Source organism: Dipteris shenzhenensis, chromosome 13 (assembly GCF_047967505.1).
Source record: "Dipteris shenzhenensis isolate YYH24624 ecotype China chromosome 13, Dip_SZ_1.0, whole genome shotgun sequence".
In the NCBI taxonomy this organism is placed as follows: Eukaryota; Viridiplantae; Streptophyta; class Polypodiopsida; order Gleicheniales; family Dipteridaceae; genus Dipteris; species Dipteris shenzhenensis.
The window spans coordinates 18,536,772-18,562,709 of record NC_141608.1 but is presented as its reverse complement, the minus strand read 5'-3'; the positions used below and the strand labels follow the sequence as shown (position 1 = coordinate 18,562,709).

The 25,938-nt window shown below is 44.2% G+C and overlaps 1 protein-coding gene across 2 annotated transcripts in view; it reads right to left on the bottom strand.

Annotated features, from left to right (window-relative positions):
* LOC147895118 (DNAJ heat shock N-terminal domain-containing protein) overlaps window positions 1-25,938 on the bottom strand; it is an 88,046-nt gene that overhangs the window by 10,089 nt on the left and 52,019 nt on the right. For both annotated transcript variants that reach the window (XM_087384260.1, XM_087384261.1), the window contains exons 8-12: window positions 18,351-18,464; window positions 10,147-10,204; window positions 9,913-10,009; window positions 9,670-9,705; window positions 9,364-9,500 (exon numbers count right to left, since the gene is read on the bottom strand). In XM_087384260.1, the coding sequence (XP_087240386.1) occupies window positions 9,364-9,500; window positions 9,670-9,705; window positions 9,913-10,009; window positions 10,147-10,204; window positions 18,351-18,464 (442 nt within the window). The remainder of the gene's footprint in view (window positions 1-9,363; window positions 9,501-9,669; window positions 9,706-9,912; window positions 10,010-10,146; window positions 10,205-18,350; window positions 18,465-25,938) is intronic.

Here is a 25,938-nt window from a genome sequence, read left to right as displayed (position 1 = left end):
AGATTGATGCTGCCATCCCTGCAGGCTGGAGGATTCCCTAGTCACCGGACAGCTCTTCCCGGGAGATGAGAGGTGGCTAGGACAGTTCACTCCACGAGGCATTCCTTTGGTGGTGGCAGGCATCTTCTCGGACTCCTCGGTACACTTCTTCTCCATCACTGATGACAGTCGCCTACAGAGCAGAGAGGCCGTGATCGACCCCCAGCTTCCCTGGCAGCGCCTCCGCATTGTAGGGCTGCAAGGGAAGACGTGGCATATAGACCCCCTGATTATGCAGGACCAGGATTGGAGACTCTGGATATGGGAGGGCCGTTCCTTGATAGAGGTGGAGTGGGACCCAGGGGAGTGGCGTTGGCCACCATCGGAGACCTCAGAGTACCCTACCCCCTTCTTTTCTTACAGTGCACGCACGGGTCGGCGTGCTCTTGGGGCTCTCCAACGTGGGCTACCCACACAGGCACATAGGTGGTATGCCCAAGGGATATCCTTGGTCTTTCTTCGCACTTTCTGGAAGACTCTTTGGGCTAGCTGGCGTCCGAGGAAGATCTCCTACTTCCTTTGGATGGTGGCACACAAGGGGCTTCCAGTTGGCAGCTGGCTTAGATAGATGGGGCAGGAGGGGCAGTGCCAGATGTGTTTTCAGGAGTCGTCGTCCCTGAAGCATTGCCTTTGGAGCTGCTCGCATGTGCAGACGGTTTGGAAGGGAATCATGGGGATCTTAGCGAGGGCTACACCCGAGCTAGGACCGATCACTTGGGGAGCCGTTTGCTGGTGCAGCACTGAGCCGGGACATCACTTGGCCTATGAGTTCTCTAGACAGGATATTTTTCATCACGCAGGCCACTTGGGCATACATGGACAGCTTCCCTTGGCATCTGACAGAGACAGATGCAGGAGCGATGCCTCGGCACCCAGTTTGGGAGATCATAGGGAGCATCGCAGGCTAGCATATCTGGACTTCCAGATGCGCGCAGACTGTAGGAGCTCAGACTACTTCTACTACCCAGACCCTAGCAGATATCTGGAGCACGATCATTCACACGCTCAAGGGTCAGTGGGATCAGATTCAGGGAGAGTCCCGGGCAGGGAAGGAAAAGAGACGACGTTTCCTTCGCGACTGGGACCACCGGGAGTTGTTCTTCCAGCACTCCACTCAGAGTCTTCAGTGGCATTACGCCCCTCCACCGTGGTTGTTTGTCCACTCTCCGATGATTATGCCCTAAGAGGCTTGTATTTAGCATTTTGACTCCTCGGGCTGAATCCGTTTTGTGATTACAGCCCGCTGGCCTTTAGGCCTTCTTGTACTCTCGCTTTCAAGTAATATAACTAGCACTACTTTTTGCGCAAAAAAAAAATTTCAAGCAGTCAAGCGAAACAAGTCACAAAGCAGTCACCAACACTTGGCCTCCGGTGGACTCATCATGCCCCCAAGCAGTCTCAAGTAGTGAAAAAGCACCAACGCTTGGTACCTGGTGGACTCATCATGCCCCCAAGCAGTCTCAAGTAGTGAAAAAGCACCTGGTGGCTTTATCGCTTGGGGCGTCATAGCAGCAAGCACACTTAGAAGCAATAGAACCAGTCACAAAGCAGTCAAAAGCAATCAAAAAGCACCTAGAAGCAGTCACAAAACACTTAAAACTAGCCACCAAAGCAATCCCAAAAGTGACAAGTAGTGCCAACATAGTGACAAGCAGTCCTTTGCTTTGTTAGTTGCTACATGCTCGCAATTGTTCTGATATAAACTTTGTCCCTTGTATTTGCTTGACTAATCACATTCACTCTCACCCATGTAGGAATCCGATAAGTTTCTTTATGAAAGCTCACGTGAATTTTTTTCTTGAGCAAAATTGAGATATATAAAGGGTTACTCTGCCAGGAGGGATATTTTTCTTAAGGAATGGAGGGGATCTCCCTTCTTCTTAGAGTCTATAGCAGGATTGAGGTGGCATTTTCAGCCTCTTCCTTGGTTTCTTTCCAGTGTGTACCAAGGTTTTCTGTTGACCCGTTCCAGGTGGTTTTTTCATTCATGCCATACATGATGTATTTCCACTGAGTTAGCTCTCGCAGGTTTTTTCATACTTCATAGAAGTCTCCTTCTTGGAAAAAAAAAAACGTACAGATTCTTCAATGGACCTCTCCCTAACCCGGTCCTTCGTCCGTTCAGCACCCTTCCTCTTTGGCTCCTCAGTATCGCTCCTGCTTCTTCTTCACCCTTGCAAGCAAGGATCTCCGGCGGCTAGGCTTAGAGGAACCCTTTCTCTCTGCTGGCTAATCTTGGAGAGACGAAGTTTATACCTTCCAGTTTTGGTGATGTGGTTATTGGTATTTCTATAGATAGGGGGTCTCCTCCCACAGGTGTGGGGGCTCTCTCCAATGTGGATTTCCTTGCTCTCTATTACTCCAAAATATCCTCTACTCAAGAGGGGATTGTTTTCGCCACTATGTTGGGTAAGGTGTTCCACCCTTCCTCCCACTCATGAGGCAGCTTGGGATGCCTTCATTTTTTAGTTCAATGCCATAGATGCTTGGAGAGATGATGCCTTTCACACTCTACCACATTTGCTCTTGTTCTCATAGTCGAACAAGAGATCGCAGAGTCCATCCATGCGTAGATGGACAGATTAAATTGATGATTGGGCACTGGACAAAGGAAGCTGGTTATGCATTGCACTAAGAGTTTCCACCTCAAACTATTTTCCGATGATCATGGTGATTTCCAAGCCTCAGTTGAGACGCTGCGCTACCAATATCAGGATTCCAGATGCCTTGTATGTAGAGGAGGGTCTCACAAAGGATGTTTTTATTGGGCATCTCATTTGCAGGGAGGGGGAGGAGTAGCACCTCTTTCACATGTGACAAAATCCCTCTCTGGTATCAGTGAATTTTATCATACTATCACTATTCCCAAAAGCGCTAAGATTCTTAGACGGAAGATTGGCCTTAGACAGTAGTTAGCAGCTTTGCAAATGGAAGGCAGAAAGGACCTATTGGTGATTGGAGTCAGGAGCGCCTTGCAACAAGGGCTCACCAGCAAGTTTTGCTAGATCAGAGAGCAGAGTATACCTTCTATGCATGAAAATCCAGATGGAGGGAAGAGTCAATCGGCACTTTTTCTCTACGCATGGCCCGAGACATGGTAAAGAAAGTGTTTTTCAGCTTATTGACTCAAATGGGGTTCATCATTTAGATCTTGATGCCATCTTACGCATAGCTATAGATTTTTGTGCATCCCTTCCCTCTAACACACCTGCCAAAAATGATGCAAGATGTAGAGTTTGGCAGGATACTCCAACTTTGGTGAAACCAAATATGAGTTGATACACCTTTCACCAATCTAGAATTTAGGATTGCACTTCTTGCCATCCCCATGGTTTTTATTACTTTTTAGGATACGATTGGAAACAACGTCACCTCAGTTTGCAAGGTGTTTGGGCCTCAAGTATTATGCCTAATTTATTTACAAAGGGTCTCATTCATCTTATCTCAAAAGGGGGTTGCAAAAATGTACTTTTTTTTCCAAAAAATAGACTTCTTTTAAGTATGAAAGAAACTCCCTAAATGAAGTTCTAGGGGAAAAACATCATAAAGACATGAAAAGCATAACCCAAAAGGGTAAGATCAAACTCCCATAAGAGGGGTAGGGAAAATCTAGGCTTGAGGCTGAAAATTCCACCTCCAACCCCATGGGGGACTCTAACAACACTGGCGAGCTGCTCCATTCTCTGAAGACGGTAGTCCTACTAGTAGAAGCAGCCCGTGAGGATGCTGCATACTCCCTCAGATGGCGATTAAAGTGTGCACCGTTTTTGTCCAAATATTGGCCAATGAGTGTGCTGGATGGACTTGGGAGGCATCTAAAACCTCTATGCATCTAGTTCTCCAAATATGCCATGCTGTTATGCTTGCCAGAATCTCCCAAGAAGTGTCTACAAAGGTATGTGGTGGTCTTTAGAGATGATGAGGAATGCCGTTAGAGAGCATGACTCAATGAGATGTCGTCGAACTAAAATAGTCCAAGAGGAATCTTGTCTCTCGTAGAACACTTGATGCCTGAGAGAGAGAGCCAAGCCAGGTCATGGAGAGAAGAGAACGCTTAAATGTGCACAAATAATCTAGCGATCCAGGGTTGATCCTCACCGATATGATAATCTTACTACTAAATTATGGGTGAATTATGCCTTTATGCATTCTGATCATGCCCCTCTATGGTTGAGGATCTCTCTTCATGAAATGCTTGATGATCGGCTCTCACAAAGAAGGCAACAATAGTTATGTGGAGCATGAAGCATACAAGGCTATGGTTTTTGATGCTTTTCAGCCTCTTTCACAACAATCCTATTTTGACATTGATTCTTCCTGGGATACTTTTGTTACGAGAATGCAAGCAGTTATTCGTGATTATGGCAAAAACTACACGAAGACTTTGAGGGACACTGTTGCTCGGGCTAGATTCACTTGTTAGTCTTTCATTGAGCTCAGTCATTTTCGCCCTCTGTCTATGGAAGAAAATCTAACTTTATGCTAGGCTAAACACAGTTTGCAAAATAATGATACTAGGACAATCTCTAAATGGGAGACTTGGGCACGACAGAGGGCTTTTTTGGATAAAGGTTGTTCATCCAAAGATTTTTTTAAAAGCCTACATTACAAGAGGCACTTTCAAAGTATTTGCCTATTCTCAATGATAAGTATCTTTGGCAGTCAGTTCGAATGCTGCAGGAAGTGAAGAGGTGAGTAATGATCATAGAAAAATTGCAAAATGGGAGACAAGAGCACATCAGCGAGCTTTCTTGGATAAAGGTTGTTCATCAAAGGGCTTTTTTAAGAGCTTGCATCACAAGCGACAAGCTACAAATATTTGTCCTACTCTGCTTTCTGATGGACATTGGACCTCATCTCGAGCTCAACTTGCTGCAGCTTGTGTTCATCACTTCTCCCAGCAGTTTGGAACTGCTGATCCTCCTTCTCTGGCAGTATTGGCAGCCCGGACTCAGTTATTGCAGCATGTTTTCCCTATTGTTTCTCATGCTCAAGATCTTGAGCTTGAATGCCCTTTCACTGAAACAGAATTGACCACTGCCGTCCGATCATGTGGTAAATGGAAATCTCCGGGATGGGATGGACTTACAGTGGAATTTTTTCTTGCATATTGGGATCTTCTCAAGCCCACTTTGCTGCATATGATTAACCATGCCTGGGAACAGCAACATCTGCCACTTTCTTGGAAAAAAGGGCTAGTTAAGCTTCTTCCCAAAAAGCAGATTTGTGAATCTTTGGCTGATTGGAGACCCATTACTCTTATGCCTGTCATTTATAAAATCATCACCAAAATGGTTGTTGATCGCATTAAAGGATACTTGCATGATGGTTTACATCTTGCACAATATGGATTTGTTCCTCCCACTCATATTACTGATAATATCGCAAATGCCTATGTTGGAATTGAGTATGCCAAATACACTGAGCAGGATGTTCTTTTACTGCAAGTTGATATTGCCAAGGCTTTTGATACTGTTCAATGAGGCTTCATCTCTCAGACAATTCATGCTTTGGGATTTGGGCAGAAATTGCAGCATATCATATATTGACTTTATAGTGATGGTCAAGTTGCTTGTATTCTTTCTTGGGATATCTCTGAAGCGTGGACTCTTCGTTGCTCGATTCGTCAAGGTTGTCCACTTAGTGCACTCCTGTATGCCATCACCACGCACCCCATGCTTCAGTACATGGATCATCTCGTAGCTACGGATCAGCTACATGGTTTGGAAATTCATGACAATCGACCATTGCTTGCTCAAGCGTATGCAGATGATTCTTTTTTCACTCCTCGAAATACAGAGTAGGATCTTTCGGAGCTGATGAAAGCTCTTTCTTTATATGGTTTAGCTACTGGGCTTCATGTCAACTTTCAGAAATCGAAATTGTTGCCTTTGCATTCCAAGGAACGGCACTCTCTTTTATGGCCTCGGGAAATCATTTCTCCAACTCAATTGGTTCATCATCTTGGCTATCCTTTGAGTCGGACAATTTCTCCTCGTCAACAGTCCAATTGGATTCTCGCAGCTCTCAAGAAAAAGCTGGAGTACTGGAAATTGGCGACCTGGCCTTTGCATGGTCATCTTCGAATTGTGCAATCTATTCTGATGGCGTATATTCAATTCTACTTGCCTCTTATAATGTTCAACAAGGCTGATCTTGCCTCTTTTATGTTCGATGTGCTGGAACTCTTCTCGTGTTCTCGCAATGGCGAAAAAAGCTTGCGTTTGCTTCTGGTACAGCATCTTTGTTTTCCAAAGATGCATGGGGGTCTCAACATTTTGAATATCCATCTGCATATTCTTGCCCATAAGGGGAAACTCATGCTGCAGTTTTTGCAAGGTTCTCAACCATGGGCTGCCATGATCCGTCATTTTCTCTTGCACATTGAATCTCCAGCTTTTGGTCATTGGCAGCTTACACTGTGGGAGTTTCTTTTTAGTTCTATGACAGGCAAAATCCCCGGCTATCCTTTGGTTTCTCATTTGTTGATGCATTGGAAACATATCCTCTCTCTCTCTTGGAATGGCATGGCAGTGATTCATTGCAGGGCAACTCTTTCAGATTTGAAAGTATACATTGGTCTAGAGTGTTTGCCCTTCCTTTGGCTTTGCGGAAGCCTCGACGTTCATATTTTCTGAGTCCTAAGGGGATTCATTTGGTTCAGGATGTTGTTGATGATGCTGGAATTCCCCTTCTTTTCCTTTGGCTGCTGCAAAATTTGGCCTTGGAATGCATTATCGTCCACTTTGGCACAAGATTACTTTGATGCTCCAGCCTTTTCAGCCGGTTCCTCCATTGCATCTGCAGGATCGTCTTGAGGACTGGACACTTTCTTCAGCAGGATTGTAATGCCGTCCTCTCAAGTTTACACGTATTACTATCTCTTCTCTTTATAAAGTTCTACTTCCTCCACCATATATCTCTCACAAGGCGAATCAGCTTTGGCATCTTGATCGTCCCGTGAAATGGTGGCGGAAAAGTTTGAGACAGATTTGGCATTCTAAGATTCCTCTCCGTCAGCAGGTTTTCTTATGGAGAGCTTTATTGGGTGTTCGTCCTCATGGACAGCTTTTGGCACGCTAACATATTGCTTCATCTATTTGTCATAGATGTCTAGCTCCGAGAGAGACTATGCCTCATCTTCTTTGGCATTGTCCTTCCTCTCGTGCTTTTTTGGACTTCCTTGGGCAGTTTTTGAGAGCTCGGTTTCCTCAGACTGCTTTTGGCAAGTTCTTCTAGCTTTTTTGTGTACATCCATCCAGACATGAGTTTGATTTCTTTTTTGTTTGGGTTCGATACTAGGCACTCTGGACTCTATGGAAGGATCACAATCATAGGGTCTTCGGTGATCCTACTTTTTCTACTTTCTCTTTCTTCCAACACCCTTTGCAGCAATCGCTTTTTGATTGCTTGCAATCTTGTGTCATTGATCATGATGTATATTTGTCCTACAGTGAGATTTTCTCTTGATGTATTATAGCTCTCCCTTTCTGGGATAGCTTCTTTGTAATATAATGATTGAAAGATTCCACACACAAAAAAAGTGTGTATATGAGTTCTAGCAGAGTTAGCACAGCCGCTAGTGGATGGATCATGCTCCAAGGGGGAAGTTGTCATAAGCACTGACATATGGGTTAAGCAAGGCTGCCCCCTCCACTTGCCAACTCTTTTCAGCAGCTTTATCGATGATTTGGAAAAGTGGTTGAGAATATACAGCAAGGAGGGTGTCCAGATGCTTTGCTACTGCTTATCTACATAGATTATGTGGTATTCTTCGCAAAGAGCAAGGATAACTTGCAAGCACATTTGGATGCATTAAGAGAATTATGTAGACACTCGAGAATGCAAATCAAAATAGACAAAACAAAAGTAATGGTGATCTAGACACATAATAAATAGATTAGTGTCAGCTTTGAAGGAGACCCCTTAGAAACAGTCTCAACACATATAAGTATCTAGGACTGGAATTCACACACAACCACAAATGGAATGCATGTGTGCAGAGGAGGATTCTGGGTGGCTTGAAGGCTTTACATAGCTTCCAGAATAAATGTAGGAAGGCACATCTGTGGAATTGTGAAATGAGAAAGTTTTTATACACCATGCTTGTGTGCAACAATAATCCTTTAGGGGTACCTAGCTTGGGCGTCTAGACTCGTTAGGATCTACTAGGAAAGAATAGAAACTTTACATAAACGTTTCCTAATAGGGGAGCTAGGGTTAAGACACAAACACCCTACCGTATCCTACTGACTGAAGTAGGTATGATACTTTATGTCCATTCATTGGCTAAAGTTGAGAAGATGGACGCAAATAGGATACCATGCAAGGTAAAGGAAGCTATGCAAATCACGAGATGGCACGGAGAGGGTATGAAGTGGATGGAATCATGGGATATCACAGCTTCTGATATACTAAAAGATGCATGCGAAATCAAGCAACAATGGACAACAAAATCAACAAAGTCAAGTATATGGAGAGGTACAAGAACAGGAAAAGAGGGCAGAAATGTTTGATGTATAGACATGAAGGGAGCCTGGCAGAAATGATAGGAAAGCAAGAATCAAGATTCTCATGCAAACAAATAAGTTGAGAGGCACCAAGGTATGGATCTCAGAGGAGCTCACCCCGATTCAGCTCAAGATGAAGTCCACAGAATTGAACAAAGTGAAGGACACTCACAAAGAAGGGAGATGGGCTGTCTACAGAGATGGACAGAAAGGCACTTATCAAAGATTTAAAATCCAAACCCAAGGACTCTCAGTCTTAAACTGATGTAAGACAGGCTGATTATCTCACCTAGTACAATGTAGCTTATCTATAATAACTTTGGAAGTGGTATCTGCACTCCCAAGAGACTCTCAGTCTATAACTGATGTTTGGTGTTTACCCTTTTGATGTGTGCGCTTTCTCATAGTCCTGTGAGGGCTTCTGAACATGTTACTCTCTCTCTCTCTCTCTCTCTGTGGCTTAGTGGAAATGGCTTAGTAGAGAGGCGTTCCAGATTGCTCGTTATTATGACCTTATCCTACTGCTATACGTGGATGATGTGTTCCTCTTTGCAAAGGATCTAGCGTCGAAATTTTGAAATGTATGGACAAATAAGTGGCATCATAGGGTGTCCACGTACCTAGCTGTTTGCAACATGCGGTTGGCTCTACAGTCCACTACAAACCTTGTTTATATATCTTACATATTGTTTCTATCCAAGATTTGACTAATCTTCCAAGTCAATGAGTGCCCTTTGAGAAGTGTTCTGCGAGCTCGGCAACGTGCACATGCATGAAATGCTAAGAACTCACAATGAGGAAAAGATACCCATACATGCTCTCCCATAAGGTTGCATTTTCTTCACGCCATAGCACAAGACCGAAGACTGCATACTCCCAGAAGTCCTTTGCTGCTTTTCTCAAGAAAGGGGCAGCACGTTCTCCAGTTTTTGAGAATATCACCACTTTGACCTGATTGATTAAAATGCAAATACACGTGTATTGAGTTAGTCACATATGAGTAAAAGCTCCAAAGTACAGTGACAATTAAAGAGCATTTGTGGATCCAGAGGGTGTGTTGGGACCCTAATTAAAATTTGTAGTTAAAACTCCAATGTCTTTTGCTCACAACAGTGCTCACCTTATGAGGACCAGATTTTTGAATTAATTCACTCACCTGTACAAGAGTTAGAGATGTAAGGACCATGACCCATACCCTCAACTTATGAATATATTATATAATACTAAGATTTCTGAAATGGATGACACAAATATTACATGTCATGGATAAAATATCCAAACATATGCACAAACCTAGCCATAAGCTACAGATTGCAATATCCACACATGTTGTAAAGAATAAATTGTAACATTTATGCTTTACCAACGTTTGTGGAGAGTAATACAAGATGCGTGGTAATCTGAGAATCCTCGTTGCCATCCAATTTACTACTCCATCAATGCTTATGTCTCCTTCATACCTAAGCATGATTCCAATGATAGAGATTATATGTTTTTAAGTCCTCCATTTCTCAGACATCATATGCTTCCTAGAAGAATCCTTAAATCCAGGAATTGACACTAGTCCAAAAAGAAAGCACCAACCAGAATAAGTTACCTTGCAATGCACTTCTGACTTCTGCAAGTGGGAGGGAAAGCAATATAAGTAGGAAGACCTGGAACACAAAGCCCACATTATTACATGGAGCATTGTGCAGCCAATACGACCAACAAGACAACTAATTGGCAGATAGGAACTCATAGATGCGATATAAGAGCTGATCCACAACAGTTTATTAGTTCTCACACCAAAAGACCCGAACAAAAAAAAGGTAACTCGTGTAAAAATGGGAGGTCCCTGTTCCTCAACCAAAATTGAGCTTTGGTGTCAAGCTAGAAAAGTTGAAGGGCACAACAGTTTGGATATCAAATGATCTGATCCAGGCTCAACTTAATGAAAAACTGGCTGAGCTGGTAAAAGTGAAAGAAGCTGGACAAGTTGGGAAGTGGGCAGTTTACAAATATGGACCTGCACTTATCAAAGAATTCAAAAATTGATGCCAAAGACCTCGGTCCATAACTAATCTAAACATGTAAAAAGAGGATATATGTTCTTGCGTCTCCCATATAAACATTAGAGAATAAGTATCTCAATAGGAATGGGCATTCTATTTGAGTTTGGCCTTATTGTATGTGTATTGGTTCCATAGACCATTTTGGTCTTTTGAAGATGTTTTCCTTTTTTCCAAATTCCAAAAAAGAGACATCTATTAAGTATGATTGAAACTCCGAGAACATAGCTCAAGGGAGGAGAAGCACATCATGCAATGCATGAGAAAACAAAACCCCCACATAGGGCTAAATCAAGCTACTAACAAAATATCCAAGGTTAAGGCTGAAAGCGCCACCTCAACCTTGGTGGGGATTCCGAGAAGAATGGGGATCCACTCCACTCCCTCAAGAAAATATTCCTCGTAATGGAGGTTCCTCGTGAAGACCCTTGCATGCTCCCCCCAAATGGCTGCCAAGGTGTATACGATGTCTATCTAGATACTAGCCAATGTATGTGCAGGGTGTATTTGGGAACCATCCAGGACCTCTATACATCTCGATCTCCAAATATGCCACGGTGATATGCTCACCAGAATCTCCCACAAAATATCCATAGATGCATATGCAGGTTTGTATAGAGAGGCAGGAACATTGTCCAGAGAACATGAATCAACCAAATGCCGTTGAAACAAAAGAGCCCATAAAGAGTCATGTTTCTTGTAGAGCACATGAGGCCCCGAAAAAGAGAGAGCTAGTCAACCAAGCGTCAAGTCATGCAGAACAGAGAATGCATAAAGGTGCTCGCGTCTCTCTTTAGGGAACAATGACAATTTCGTTGACCCAATCAGAATAATCCTTTGGGTAGGTTAACCCCACTTGCTCCATTTTTTGTATATTTGTTTGGATTGCTTTGCCATAGTTGAGATTCATGCAGTATGGACCTTTAATCATAGGGTCTGCATCCGGGTATAAGTCGATGCGATGCTCCATGAAATCAGCTAGCACCCCCTTCAAATCCTTGTAGGACCGGGCAAAGGCATCCACAAATTCTTTAAAAATATATTCAATGTTAGGGGACTAACTGCCCTGGAAGAAGCGATGAGCTAATGGCTAACTCCACGCCAGCTGGACCGCTATGCAGTCCTATAGACAATCCTCACCACACACCTCCTCCAGCGTGGCTGATCCAAGGGCAGATCAACTTCCTCTAAGGTGGCTAACTAATTGTTGTTTACAATCCTCTGGAAGCATTTTGAAAGCTTTCCAATGTGCGTGCATAATCATATCAGATTTTAGTGTCAGTGAGACGTGAAGGGGACCATCGCTCTAGAAATCTCCGCCAAAAGTCCTTGGAGTTGTTGTTGAACAAAGTGTTAAGTAATTCCTCCTCGTTTCGGCAGATAAAATTATGTTTCTTCCTACGAACCATTCGACGGTACTCATGTATCGTTTTAGATTCGTTGGGAAGATTGTGCTGGGTTTCGGGGATCTGAGTTGAGGGCGCGAGCCTTACACTCATCATTGTACTAACTGTTACAAGGGATAGTCCCAAGTGGCAGTGGGCAGGCGGAGCAAGTTGTCTGAGGGAAGGCGTGAAGGGTCCCCTTGTGAAGTGAGCGGGTGATCAGAGCAGCACGATCCTCTAGGGTATGAAATCAATATACGTGAGAAGTGTATAAAGGCGTGCTGAGTACCTAGGCGAGAGACTACGATCGACGTGTATGATGTCATGATAAGTGCTATAGGTTATTAATGAAGTGAAGGGTACTGCGAGGCGAGGTGTGGAGATACGAAAGAAGAGATATGTGTGGTCGGCTACAAGAGGAAGTGGTGCGACAATAAAGTTAGTAATACGAGAGGCAAAGGCAGGGGATCCCATGATGTAATCAACAACGCTGGAGCCTCCTCCATGTGGGAAGCAAGTAAAGCCACCTAAGAAAGGCCATCTGTCAAGACCATTATAAATAATGAGATCATGCACCCTGCCCACATCAAACAAAGCATGGCCATAGATGTAATCAGGGCCCGCCTATCACAGCTGATACTTGCAACAAACCTGCATCCTTTAGGCCAATGTCTGATAGCATAATAGAATCATCTCTGAAGTCGAGGAGTGGTACCTAACGTGCCTCTGTCCTCGCGTTGAAGTCCCCAACCAAGAGGACTTCCCCACGACTCAAGAAATCAATGATGTCCTGATAGAGAACTGCGTATGGTGATGTCTTAGTCTCCTCTCGAATATCTCGGGCAAAGTGAGAGGTCTCAGGGGGGAGTGGCATGCTGCTACGAACAACTCCTGGCTGTCCGTGTGTTGAATCCGGATCCAAAGAAACCTAGAGTGTGAGTCTCTCTTCTCTACCAAGATGGCCCCCTAGAAGAGAAGACCTATAGAGAACTAATCCTCCGGATCCTTGTACTCCTCATGTGTCCCTCATCTCATCTCTGTAAGCAGTCTCCCAAGTAAGAGAACTGCTAATCCTCCAAATCCTCGTACTCCTCATGTGTCCCTCATCTCATCTTTGTAAGCAGTCTCCCAAGTATAACCCCACTGACGATTGGTAGAGGACACTCTGGACTCTGATGAGTCTCTGTATAGAAGACTATGTCCTGACCTCTATATGATTCCGAGAAGTTTCTTGATTCTGACCATAAGATACCATTACAGTTCCAAATGGTACAGGATAGGGTCTCGGATGTTTGAGTCTCATAGACCGCGCCCACCTATGTCACGGAAGGGCCACGTGCTCGATGGGGGCCTGTAAGGAGTCGCCCACTTCCCATCCTTCCAAGCCTGATCCCGCTACTGTATCAGAGTGTGTCTCTCTTCTACCTATAGGGGGGTAAGATCCTCGTCCATAGAGATCGATGGATTGTCTTGTAGAACTAATCTACATCGTAGAGCTGCAAGTCATGCCTATGCATCATGAAATCGTATGATGAGGGATTGCTCTCGATTGGGGTCTCTCCCCACTTGCTAGGCCCTCTCAATCCCGTGCTCCTAGAGTAGTGGCCACAAATGTAGCCACATCGCTCATCAATGTGCTCTCGGTGCCACGAACTCTGATGTTGAGAGCTTTATTGGCTCTCTGCTGCTACTGCTCCATGAGAGTGGCCGAAACAGTTGCCTTCGCAGGTTCTTGTTTGGCCACATCCACCCATCCGGATGTCTCCTCAATGACAGATTGCATGCTTGCAATCTGTGTCTCAACAACTGGTGTACTCCGTGGGACTGTATGGATGTGAAGAACTCCCCTGAGAATTGCGACACGTCCTATCTAAGCCCTTGGATGAGGCCAGCCTGCTCCTGAATAACCCAGGCTTGCTCTTATATAACCCAAGCTAGCTCCTAAGTGTAGTGAGCTTTGCTTCAAAGCGAGTCAACTCCACCTCTCACGCTCGTATACTGTGTACCTCTTGAGTAGGGCCTCCCATGTGTCTGGTGGGCCAGCTAGTCCATGCCCCAACTGAAGAGTGGGGCAGGATGGTAGGCAGTGACTGGCCGAGCTAGGTAAGATATGATGATGGCTAAGGCATCGATGGAATGATCCTAGTATGGTGCAGGAGAGATGGCTGAGGCATGGATGAGATGATCCCAGTAGGGTTTGGGAGAGATGGCTGGCTGAGAGGGAGAGGTGAGAAGAAGGTCTGTGTCACCTCCTGTGATGATGACATAAGGGATGAATCGGATAGAGTATCTGTAGCAAAGATGAAGGAGAGATGGATGAGAGACCAACTGTCGTGGGTGTAGCTGTAGCTGTAACTGTGGATGTAGCCATAGGTGTAGTAGTGAGGAGTCGATCTCGTCGATGTAGATGTACTGATGCTGAAGTAGATCCTGTCAAGGTAGATGTAGATGTAGTTGTAGCTGAGGCTGAAGTAGATCCCGTCGACGTGGAGCTCTTATGGACCGCCTTGCTATCCACTCCAAGACCGCTCCGATTGAAGCGCTTATTGATGTCCTTGAGTTTTAATTGTACCTCTTGAGGTTTGTCTTCTTTCTTGATTTTATCTTTGTCTCTGTCATTGTCTTTTTCTCTCTCCGTTTTCCCCATTGCGACTACTGACCCTTGTCGTTTGCTTCACCGGTGAAGTGGGTCCACCTATGTGGGCCACACCATTTAAGGGAGCCCCCCATGACAGCCTAAGAGCTGGATGGTAGCAGTAGGGACCTGCAAGAGGGCCTACAAGGTGGAGAGGGTGGTAGATGGAAGGGCTGTAGTGATAGGGTGTTGCAGCAGGCAGGGGGTTGCGGGTGGAGTAGCAGATTTGGGGGGGAGGGGGGGGTTGCAAGTGAAGGAGAGGCAGATGGGGGTTGCTGTGTGTGAAGGAGTCACAATAGACGAGGGGGGCTGCACGAGCAGGCGGGGCAATACCTAACGGCTAGGCTAGGGTAGCAGCAAACGGCTAGGTGGGGGCAACAATGCAGACGGGCAAGGCACCAAACGGCGGGCTATGCTATGAGGGTACAGCGGAAGGGTTCAATGGGGTGGACGCGGTGCCACGAGGGAGTAGGAAGCAGCATGTGGGGGGGAAAGCATGAGGCGAGGCAGAGTAGGAGGGTGTGGAGGCGAGATGGCGGGTAGGAGCCAGAATGTTTACTTCTCCTTGGAACGTCACAAAGAATGAAGAACTTACACAGTAGCCAGAAGAATAGTAGTAGAAATACTTCTTATAGAGCCTTGTGTAATTGGCAACATATTTCTTGCTTGCAGTAAGCGATTTTATTACTGAGTGACTGTTGCGAATCAAGCCCTCGACTTATAAGCCCTTTTGAGAAGCAATGGCGTTAACAATCAATTGACTGTGTTGTCTTAAAACAGGTTGCATCGGGAATCTAACCATGAACTATGGAATATCTTTGAAAAGAAGAACTGCTCTGATTCTATCTGTTGATGCTGCTTTTGTACCCACACATAGAGGTTGATGATAGTCGTTTCTTCAAGGCCTCATATGGCTGTTCGTCACAAAGGGTGCTCATAAGACTAGAACTTGAGATCTCTCACCCAAGAAAATCCCAACGCTCTCTCCCTTTCTCTCACTTAGAGATAAGCTGGGTTTCTCACACAGAGTAGATCAATCCCCAGCTGTTGAAACTTTGAGAGGGAGAGCTAAAAGAAATGGGGAGTGAGAGATGGAGGCAAGATGTCACAAAGCAACACAAAGTTTCTATTGTTCACAAGGGAATACAAGTCACGTAGATGTCTCACACACTCATGTACTCACCTTAAATAGGCAAATGGATAAGTCTACTTGTCCTTCAGTAAGCATACGACCTCCAATTGTCTCACATGCAAGGAGATACTTACAATTACTTGCCACATAGCACTCATATGTGTCTCAAGCCTAGCACATGACTAAAACCTTAGACACCCACTCAAACGTACCTCCCATTTAGAATCACTAGTATGGATGCTATGACAATCCATTTCTCAATACCATCTCCCCCAAACCTTGAGGATATCAATCGAACAATTCGTGTTTCATCACACTGACTTCGTACTGAGAGTGGATGGGCAGATGGCATACCCAGAATGGGTCACAAATGCACTTTATTCACTATCAAGAGGTTGAGTCGGAGGAGCATTGCACTTTCAGATGCCTGGTATACAATGAGATTAGAGGTCGCTATCACTGTCTCTTTCGTGGATGGATTCGGACCCCTTATCTAACCTCTTGGCCTACCTAGATCAGAGATGCCAAGCAGCCTTTATCCATGAGGCCGTCTGACATAGGGAGCATTTGCGGAGACGTAGGCGACGAGCTCAGGCGTATAGCAAGACTCCTCTCAGAGCATGATCACTGAGTTCTTCCAGCCTGACAACACTGACCATCAGGGCTCATGGATACAGTGGATCCAAGGACCAAGAGCGAGAGACACGGAAAACTTGCCAGTGGCTTGAGGCACAAATCAAACTCAGGGACCTTCCCTCCACACTTTCCAGCTCACGGGCACGGCCGATGGGAGTGACAGTGGCACTTGTTCACTGCAAGTCCATAGCTAGGAGACCACAACAGACCATACATCAACATCCGTCAGTGCCCCCTCACTAGCTTTATGCCATCACAGCCTCTTGCATCACTGACCCTCCCCTCAGGCTTGACTTCTGGGTGACCGTTGCAGTGTCACCGCCGTGCAGTCCAAGTATTTCCCTATATGTATCGGTATCGTTATGATTATGGCTTTTCTTGTATTCATCATAGGTGTTGATGCCCGCTTAGAGGCTCCATCCCTTCAGCTCATTGTATCAGGTTCTTTCAGTCTCATAGACCCTTCGGTCTTTCGAAGGATTTTAATAAAATTTGTTTCTTTCTTTCTTTCAGCCACTTGCAGCCAGTTAGAGTGCTTAGTTGGCAGCTAGTCACAGTTATCCTACTCAACTTTTCAGCAATTTGCAACCAGGAATTGCACTCAGTTAGCAGCCCGTTGCAGAGAGCTATCAAGCTGTACCAATACAGCCAGTTATCATGCTTAGTTTGCAGCCATTTGCAGCCAGATTTCATGCTCGCTTATCAGCCCATTGTTACAGCCAGTTAAACCTCAAAAACCCGACCTTGAGTTACTTGAGTAAATATCAAGTTTTCTTTTTCCTTTTCCATAAAATTGTGAACGAGAATGTATCACACATTCCCAAGAAGAGTCCACCAAGGTATGTAGAGCCCTGCAGGGCAAGGCAGGAACATCATCCAGAGAACATGGCTCAACCAAGTGTCGTCTGATAGCTATAGCCCATGATGAGTCATGTCTCTCAAAGAAGACCCGAGGCCCCGAAAGGGTACGCCAAGCAACAGAGCCCCAAGTCATGGAGGAGCAAAAGAACTAAAAATCATGGCAACCCCCTTCCATATAATCCCTGCCTGTCTGCAATCCCATAAACAATGCTGAAGAGTCTCCATAGTAGCACGGCAATGTGGACAATAGGGTCAGCCCCAAACCTGGATCTCCACAGGTTCACTACAATCCCACCATGAATAGTATAAGGATAGACACTATACATACTTTTTTTTTGGTAAAATCCAGTGCAGTGTATTTATAATGTCATAACTTTACAAGAGGGAAAGTCTCCAAAAAAATGGAGAGTATCCCACAAATCAGTGTATTTATATTATAGACACTATACATACACCGATGGCAATCTAGAGGGGCATGCAGGGATCCTCTCGGGCAGCTTTTGCTTTGAGGCCTACTTTCCTCATGGCATGGAGGGGCACCCCCTTCTTCTCTGAGTCTCCCACAGGGTTGAGGTGGCATTTTCAGCCTCAACCTTGGTTATTTTGTACCTCTTCTTGAGGAGGTCTTTCCATGCACGGCATGATGTATTACCACCTTGAGCTTGCTGTTGCGAGCTTTATTCATACTTAATAAAAGTCTATTTTTGCAAACATAAAAAAGAATGTATCATACACCCAACTTATCAAGTGCAATTACAAGGGGGTATTGAGAATATTGCAGATAGCACTCGAAAGTGCATGGTCCAAAGAACCCTAAATGGCTCAAGGGAACCCTAACCCAAACTGAGCATACCCAAACCCTTAGCGAGCATGTACATAACATAGAACGTGACATCATGAGTTTACTCCCTTCTTCAAAGACTTTGAGGCCAGGTAAACTTCTTATTATTTCCTTTCCTTCACATGCAATAGAATAAGAGCAATAACCAGAGATGATCTCTCATAAGAAATGAGACTAATTCAGTTTCAAAAGAAGTTAAGACTAAAAGCATTGTCGTAAAAGTATGATTCAAGAATAAAATGACCTCCAAAAAATATTACCATGCCGAAAGAATGGCTTTCCTGTGGCCTTATTTTTCTCTGCAAGGAAGCTGGCCAATTGTATTTCCCCAAGCTCTACCCTTCCAAACTTTGCCACTCCATCCATCTGTTCAACTGCCGAGTAAAGCAGAAACTATGAGCCTAACAACCGCAAATAGCAGTAGCTATTTACCATAGCTTGACAGCCATACCAAAAACTGAGCCCACAACTTGTTATGCATTTGCATCATTTCTAGCACTCATTATGTGATGAAGATATAGCCAGAAATGTCAGATAAAAAATCAACACGACAAATAACCAACTATGAATTTCCCCTTCACTTGGGAACACGATCATTCAGAAGACGCTTTCTTAGGAGAATATCTTCATTTACCAAAATCCCTAAAGATAATGAAATTTCATTGGTAAAAATCATCAAACCCCACACAAAATCTCCCTCATATAAAGTATTTGAGTATCCCATACCAACAGATTCTCTATTCTTTTGCTTTAGTGTACAATCTATTAACCTTGGGCTTGGGAAGAACAACAGACTCTCCTCCAAAATTGGGACCGTCCTATGGGCTTAACTTTCAATCAGCTTCGAACAAATCCCAAAAGTCCTTAAAGACTAGAATCCATGTACTTAAATTTGAAAAACCACCATCCAATAGAAAAACAAGCCATAAAAATCCCATAATGTTTAAAAATCCCTAGTCTCACTCAAAGCCCCTAAGCAACTGCACTCTGGAAACACTTGCATCAACCCCAAAGAATAAATTTATTCAAATGACACATCTGCAAAAGATAAAGAGTTTTAGGCACCCTATTAAATCACATAATGCCCATTATCATATTTTAGGTGACAGTCGCCACACTACTCTGTCTCTCCATAATTCCTCAGTCCCACTGTGTTTTTTGTGTTTCAAGAAAAAAAAATCAGAAACGAGGTGCTTTTGTCACAAGATTTTGGTTATCTTTCTTTCCCCAGCAAGGATCATTCTATAAAATGGCATGAAGCTCCCTTGGTTGTGAATCTCAGCCACACACCAGACCAAACCCTGGAACAAAAGAATTGTTTCACAACCTTAGCCATCTAGGCAAAAGCAATCATGGAGCGAGCATCCACTTTCAAGCCAAAAAGACATGAAGATCCTGCCTAAAACTGAAGATGGTGAACAGTCTGATATGATCGGCATGAAAGACGCATTCTGCATTTGTATATTCAGAATTGATACTTGTTTGAATTGACAATGGCCACACATACTTGATAGAAAGTCTCCACAGCTATCCTAAAGCTATCAAGGTTTTCATGGAAACCTCTAGCGATTTTCCTATGTCATCCATATCTGAAAATCAAGAATAGCATCACCCAAAAGGTATTTTAAGTCAATGCAGGCTGGTGCCAACAAATGTACAAGGAAAGGATGTCATGGCCTTGGTTACAAACAAAAAAAGATAAGGGGCAAAAGGGCAGGACTTGCATGATGCAACTGGCATTAGATTCCCTTGATGCGACTGATCTGATACGTAAAGGATCAGACTTAGGAAGGAAAGGCATAAAGGATCGGGGCTTACGAAACACAGTCGTACCCTCGAATCACATGATGCAACTGGTCTGACATCACACACCTATCCCTTTAAATCCCTTGGGATGAGGACATTGATACACAAGGAAGAGTACAAGACCAGGATGCACAAGTCAAAGGAGACAAGTCAATTATAAAGGCCCTCCAATAATTAAAATCCAAAGGATTGTAGGCTCTCTGAAAATCAAAGAGAGTTAATTTGAGCCAAATCCATTTCCTCACGTCACCTGAAGATGTTTTTTGTGAGTGTTGCAATCCTCATCAAAATATGTATGCATCGTATGAGTCACAAATGAAGTCAGTAAGAAAAGGTTGCAATTGAATAATTATAGCCTTTACAAGAATTTGTAAACCGTCTTATAAAGAAGTCCCAAACAACATGACAGGTCAACACTCACACTAAGAAGATCGTTGGTCACACTTTAGGGATCAGACACACACGAAATATGGATGACTCACCTTTCATAGACCCACTAGGGAAAATCTTACAAAAGGCTTTAGCAATGTCCTTGATAAAGGGGTGGCCAATGTTGTCTACCACACATGAAGGATAGTACATGCTAACTGCACACTTGGCAAAAGGCAAGGCATGAAGCGCTCACAAATCCTTCCCAAAAATCTCTCCCCAAACACTTCAAGCTTCTTCTTTGACTTCTTCTTGGTAGGTCCACTCTTCTCCAGGGCTACTGCTCAGTTCAGCTACTCTTCAGCCTAGATATACTCCTTTGTTCAGACACAGGTCGTTAGACACATCTTCAAACACTGCAAGTCGTTCCTAGACACTTGGAGATATCTTTTATAGTAATATGCTAACCCAAGCAACTGTTGCAACTCATTGCTGCTCAGCATGAACTGCTACTCCCAAAATCTATGTGCTCATTTCTATGGACTTCTATGCTCAATCCACTCAATTCCCCACTCATTCTTTCAGCATTCAGCACACTAATCCCCAGCAGGATCACCAAATATTGAGAGTCTTTTCCTCTCACCTCTAGTTTGACCATTTAACCTAGAGCTCGGATGCAACAGTGCTAGCAGTTGGGTGGAAGATGCCCTCTCTTGCACTCTCTGGCTTGGTGCTGAAACCTACTCAGTGCAGAAGTTAGATGTTGAGAGCTAACGCGGGGGTTTGTGCTACATGGGTGAAACCATATGAAGATTGATGGAGGAGTAGGAGTGTATGTGACGAGAATCGCAACATAAACAAGCTACACACCATGTTACAACCTTTAGTTGCATTAAGAAAAAGGGGGCCTAGGCCCCTTACAAATAGCCGTAGCTGCAATTGTGCCCGTGCAACAACCAGTGTGTGTGCTCGCAACCGCTCACCTCGCTCAAGACTCTCAGAGTAATGGGACTCTCTCTCAGACTCAAATAATCAACTTACAATAGAGAAATTTGGGCAAAAGAGTGTGCCCATTCTAATTCGGACTCCAGCCTTAAATAATCTTAGGACGCTCTCTCAACTAGGCGTTTTTGTAAACCGACTTCCTAAATTCTACTCAGAGTCTCCTGCAACCACTGGCATGGATTGGACCACCTACTAAACCTCTTGATGCTTGCCTTTGCCGTTCGATTCTCGCTACTTGGATACTTGGAGGCGTAACATGGGTGCCCGATCATCGGGGACTCGGGTTTAGTATAAGTTAGCCTAGGATCAACAATGGCATGCATAAAAATTTAGTTTAGGGAGTCACAAGTTCACTCCAAACATATGGCCGGAAGATATTACAAGGCTACAAAGGACATCATATTTCTACAAAATGCAGCATGGAAACAGTGCACGTTAATGCACACTACGTTTTCATATAGATGGCCATATTCTTGGCATGCCTAGATGTTAAGTTTAAGGGCCACAAGTTGGCTCCAAGCATGTGGATGTCATTAATTGATGAGGCATATAAGGAGACAAAATCAAGGCACATACGAGTCATGTGCACCTTGATTAATCCGAGGAAGACAAGTGAGATATGCACTCTTTGTTAGAATTATTGCTATAATTTAGCAGTGACCAATGTAATGTAATAAGTAGGTTAGGGGCACTTTTCCCTCACTTAGAGGTTTTTTCCCCTACCATAGTTCACTAACTATGGTTAGTGAAGTGATAAGGTTTTGTCATTTAGACAAAACCCATCACTCCATTCAATTGTAACACTCTCATCTCATTGCAACTACGTTTTCAGCTCTCACACTCTCCTGCTCTTATTCTCACCTTTGCTCTCTCTCTCCCATTCTCACATTTGGTATCAGCGCAGGTTGACCCTACTCTTTGCTTCCTGCCTCCATCTTCAGCTTACAAGCTCCATCTGTTTACCGTCCGTACAATTCGTACGGACTGATTCCGTACAGTTCGGTACTATACATGCGCTGCCTTCCGTACAGCCCCATCGCCATCGCTGCTGTACTAGCTCGTTGCCCGTACAACTATACGGTTCGCCGTACAGTCCGTACAACTCCTGCACCACATTTCGTACAGCGTGTACTGCACTTGCGTTGCTAGCCGTACATCGTCGCCAACCGTACACATGCAGTTCGTCCGTACATCCCGTCCGTGTGGCGCCGTACAATCTCCATACGATCGTACAATCCAGTCGCAGATACCGTACCAGCTTCAATCGCCATCCGTACAACAGGCGTCAACGTACAACCGTACAATTGCCTATCAGTCCTCCATACATCGTTGGCCGCTGCTTGCCGTACAGTACATACGGTTGTTCATACATTGTACGGACAAGCACCCGTACATTTGCAGCTCTGCACCAGTCGTTTTCTTTGCAGGGCCTTCTTCAGCAGAGGATTCTTTGCAAGAGCCACTTTGCACGTATAGTTTGCACTTTGCATTTTGTGGATTGGACAAGTATTGCAGGCAGATTGCAAATTGACCAAGAAATCGGGGCTTTTGTAGGAGATTAGCTTTTTGAGTAAAATTTGGCTCAATTTCAACTACAAATTTGGGGCTTTTGTTCAGAAATTGCAGATTTTGGGGCTTTTAGTAAATTTGCCCCTTTTTGTTTGCAATTTCAAGCCACAAATTGGGGCTCTTGTGTTGGGAGAGCAATTTGACAGATTTCAGTTCACACTACCTTTCTGTGAGTGTTTTGAAGCACTCTTGGCAGGTTTTGGGAGAGATTGAATGCTCTCACAGATTTCTGACAGAGACATTACAGAGATTTAAGTTGCATTTTTAGCCAGTGTTTGGCTGTGTTTTTTTGGGATTTGTGCACTCCATTTCCAGCAAGGGAATTCAGATTTGCATTTGCTGTATTTTCTTTCTCAGACATGGCCCAGCAAAATCACAATGATTTCAGTTTCAGTGGTCTCTCACAAGACGATAAGCTGGATGGTACCAACTACTCCCTCTGGAGTTTTATGGTACGCAATATTCTGATTTCTCGTAATTTATGGGACTATGTAAGTGGGGATGAGTTTCGGCCAGCAAATGTGGCACCTAATACCCCTCCTCAACAAGGAGGAGGCAGAGGTCGTGCACAGAGTACAGCTGCAGCACAAGTTATTGGTGCAGTTATACCTACCACTCTAGAGCAGAAGAGATGGGATTCACGTGATGCTTTAGCTTTGTCGTGTATTTCTCTTTCAGTGAAAAGATTCATCATTCTGCATATCCGGTCGTGTAAGACCTCAAAGGCAGCATGGGATATTTTGGAGAGCATGTATGCAGCTCGGAATGATGCCAGGGTGTCTTTTTTGAAAAGAGAATTGTCTCATACACATATGGAAGAGGGTGACTCCATGTCAGTGTACCTCACAAAGCTACAAGATTTACGAGAGCAGTTGCTGAATATTGATGAGATCATTCATGATTCAAAGATGATTACCACTACTTTGAATTCTCTTCCTGAGTCTTATCTCAGCTTTCATACCTCGCTGAATTTGTCGTTGAGGGGGGGTGCAAATCCTCTCACTTTTCACGAGTTGATAGGACTTCTGCTGCAGGAAGAGCAGACCAGGAAAAACATGGCTTCACGAGCAGGTGAACATGCCATGCTCTCAAAATTCAAGCCTAAAGTAAAGGGACAGGCAAAGACTTCAGCAAATCAGCCTTCCAGTGGTTCAAGACAGCCTTCTCAAAAGGCTAAGGGTGATGCAGGTAAGCCCAAGAAGAAGGGAATATGTCATTACTGCAAAAAGCCAGGTCACTACATTGGAGAATGCAAGAAAAGGCTTGCAAAAGAAAAGAAAAACAGCTCCGGTATGGCTGCCTCAGATTCAGCTCCTCATGCATCTGACAATGAGCAAGCTACAGCCAACTTTGTGGAGCACGACTATGCCTTCTTGTCTTGCATTTCAGACTCTCAGTTGGCTGCTCGGGATAGTACAGCCACTTGTAATGATGACACTTATGCTTTTTTGACATGCAGTTATGATTCTTCCAAGGATGCATCAGCTTTCAGTGTCAATGAGACACATAATACATGGTATTTTGACAGCGGTGCCTCAAAGCATATCACTTCCAGGAAGTGTCTCTTCACATCTCTGCATCCACCACCCGTTGGTAAAAAGGTCACATGTGCCAACAACAACTCCTATTTAGTTCGTGGTACAGGAGAAGTTAAACTTATAGCCATTAATGGCTCAACATTCAGAATTTCTGATGTCTTGTATGCGCCTGGTATCACAAAAAATCTACTTTCAGTGTCCACTCTTAACAGAGCTGGATTTCAGGTCATTTTTGAAGATGACAAGTGTGCAGTCCATGATAGAGAGCACGACTATGCCTTGAGATTGTCTGGCACTTTGTTGCATGGTCTTTTTCAGCTTGACATGTATGAGAAAAGACAAGCACATGCTCTTGCAGTTTCCACTCCTACTGCGGCTATGCACAATGCGGAGTTATGGCACGCGAGATATGGACACATGCATTATGGCAGCTTGATGACGCTTCAAAAACATGCCATGGTTGATGCATTGCCTCCTCTTGAAACACCTCCTCCACATGCCTATGAAGGGTGCATTCTTGGTAGAATGCACAGATCTCTTTTTAAGAAGGATGGATCAGTTAAAGCTGTTCGAAAATTACAGCTTATCCATAGTGATGTCTGTGGTCCCATGAGGACTCCGTCATTGGGTGGTCATCTTCACTTTGTCACTTTATAGATGACTACTCCAACTACACTTGGGTTTATGGACTGAAACGCAAATCAGAAGTGTTTATGGTCTTCAAACACTTTGCAGCCATGGTTGAAAATGAATCCGGACTCAAGATACAGACATTACGCACAGATAGAGGAGGGGAGTACTTGTCTGCAGATTTTGATGCTTTTTTGAAAGACAAGGGCATTGTACATCAGCTTACAGTGAGGCTAACTCCTCAGCAAAATGGGAAAGCTAAGAGAAAAAATCGTACTCTTATGGAGATGGATAGATGTATGCTGAAAAGCAAAAAATTGCCTCACAAATTTTGGCTTGAAGGTATCATGTGTGCCAATTATGTTTTGAATCGGGCACCCACAAAAGCTTTGAAGACCAAGACTCTCTATGATGTTTGGCAAGGGAGAAAGCCTTCTGTGGATCATTTCCGTGTCTTTGGATGCCTTGCTTATGCTCATGTGCCTGTTGAGTTTCGGCATAAGTTGTCTGATAAGGCAATCAAATGCATTTTTGTTGGGTACAGTGCAGAGAGCAAGGGGTATCGTCTCTACAATCCTGTCACACGCAAGATCATTGTCAGTAGAGATGTAATATTTTCAGAAAATTCAGCTCACACTCAAGCTGAATTTCATATGCCTTCTTCTTCCGGTGATGTCTTTGAGGGGTTACTACCCATTGCCTTGGGTTCCCCTGCTGATATATCTGATGAAAATCAGAATTTTCAGATACCTCCACATGCTCCGATTCAGCCACATGATGCCATACCACCTCCACAAGCCGTGGAAGAGGTTGTTCAGCAAGAAATTGCAGATATACATGCAGCAAAAACAGTCCCAAATTGGCTATTACAGACTCTCAGGGAGAGTAAAATTGATGCTCCATTACCTGGCAGAACTCGGAGTGCAGTTTG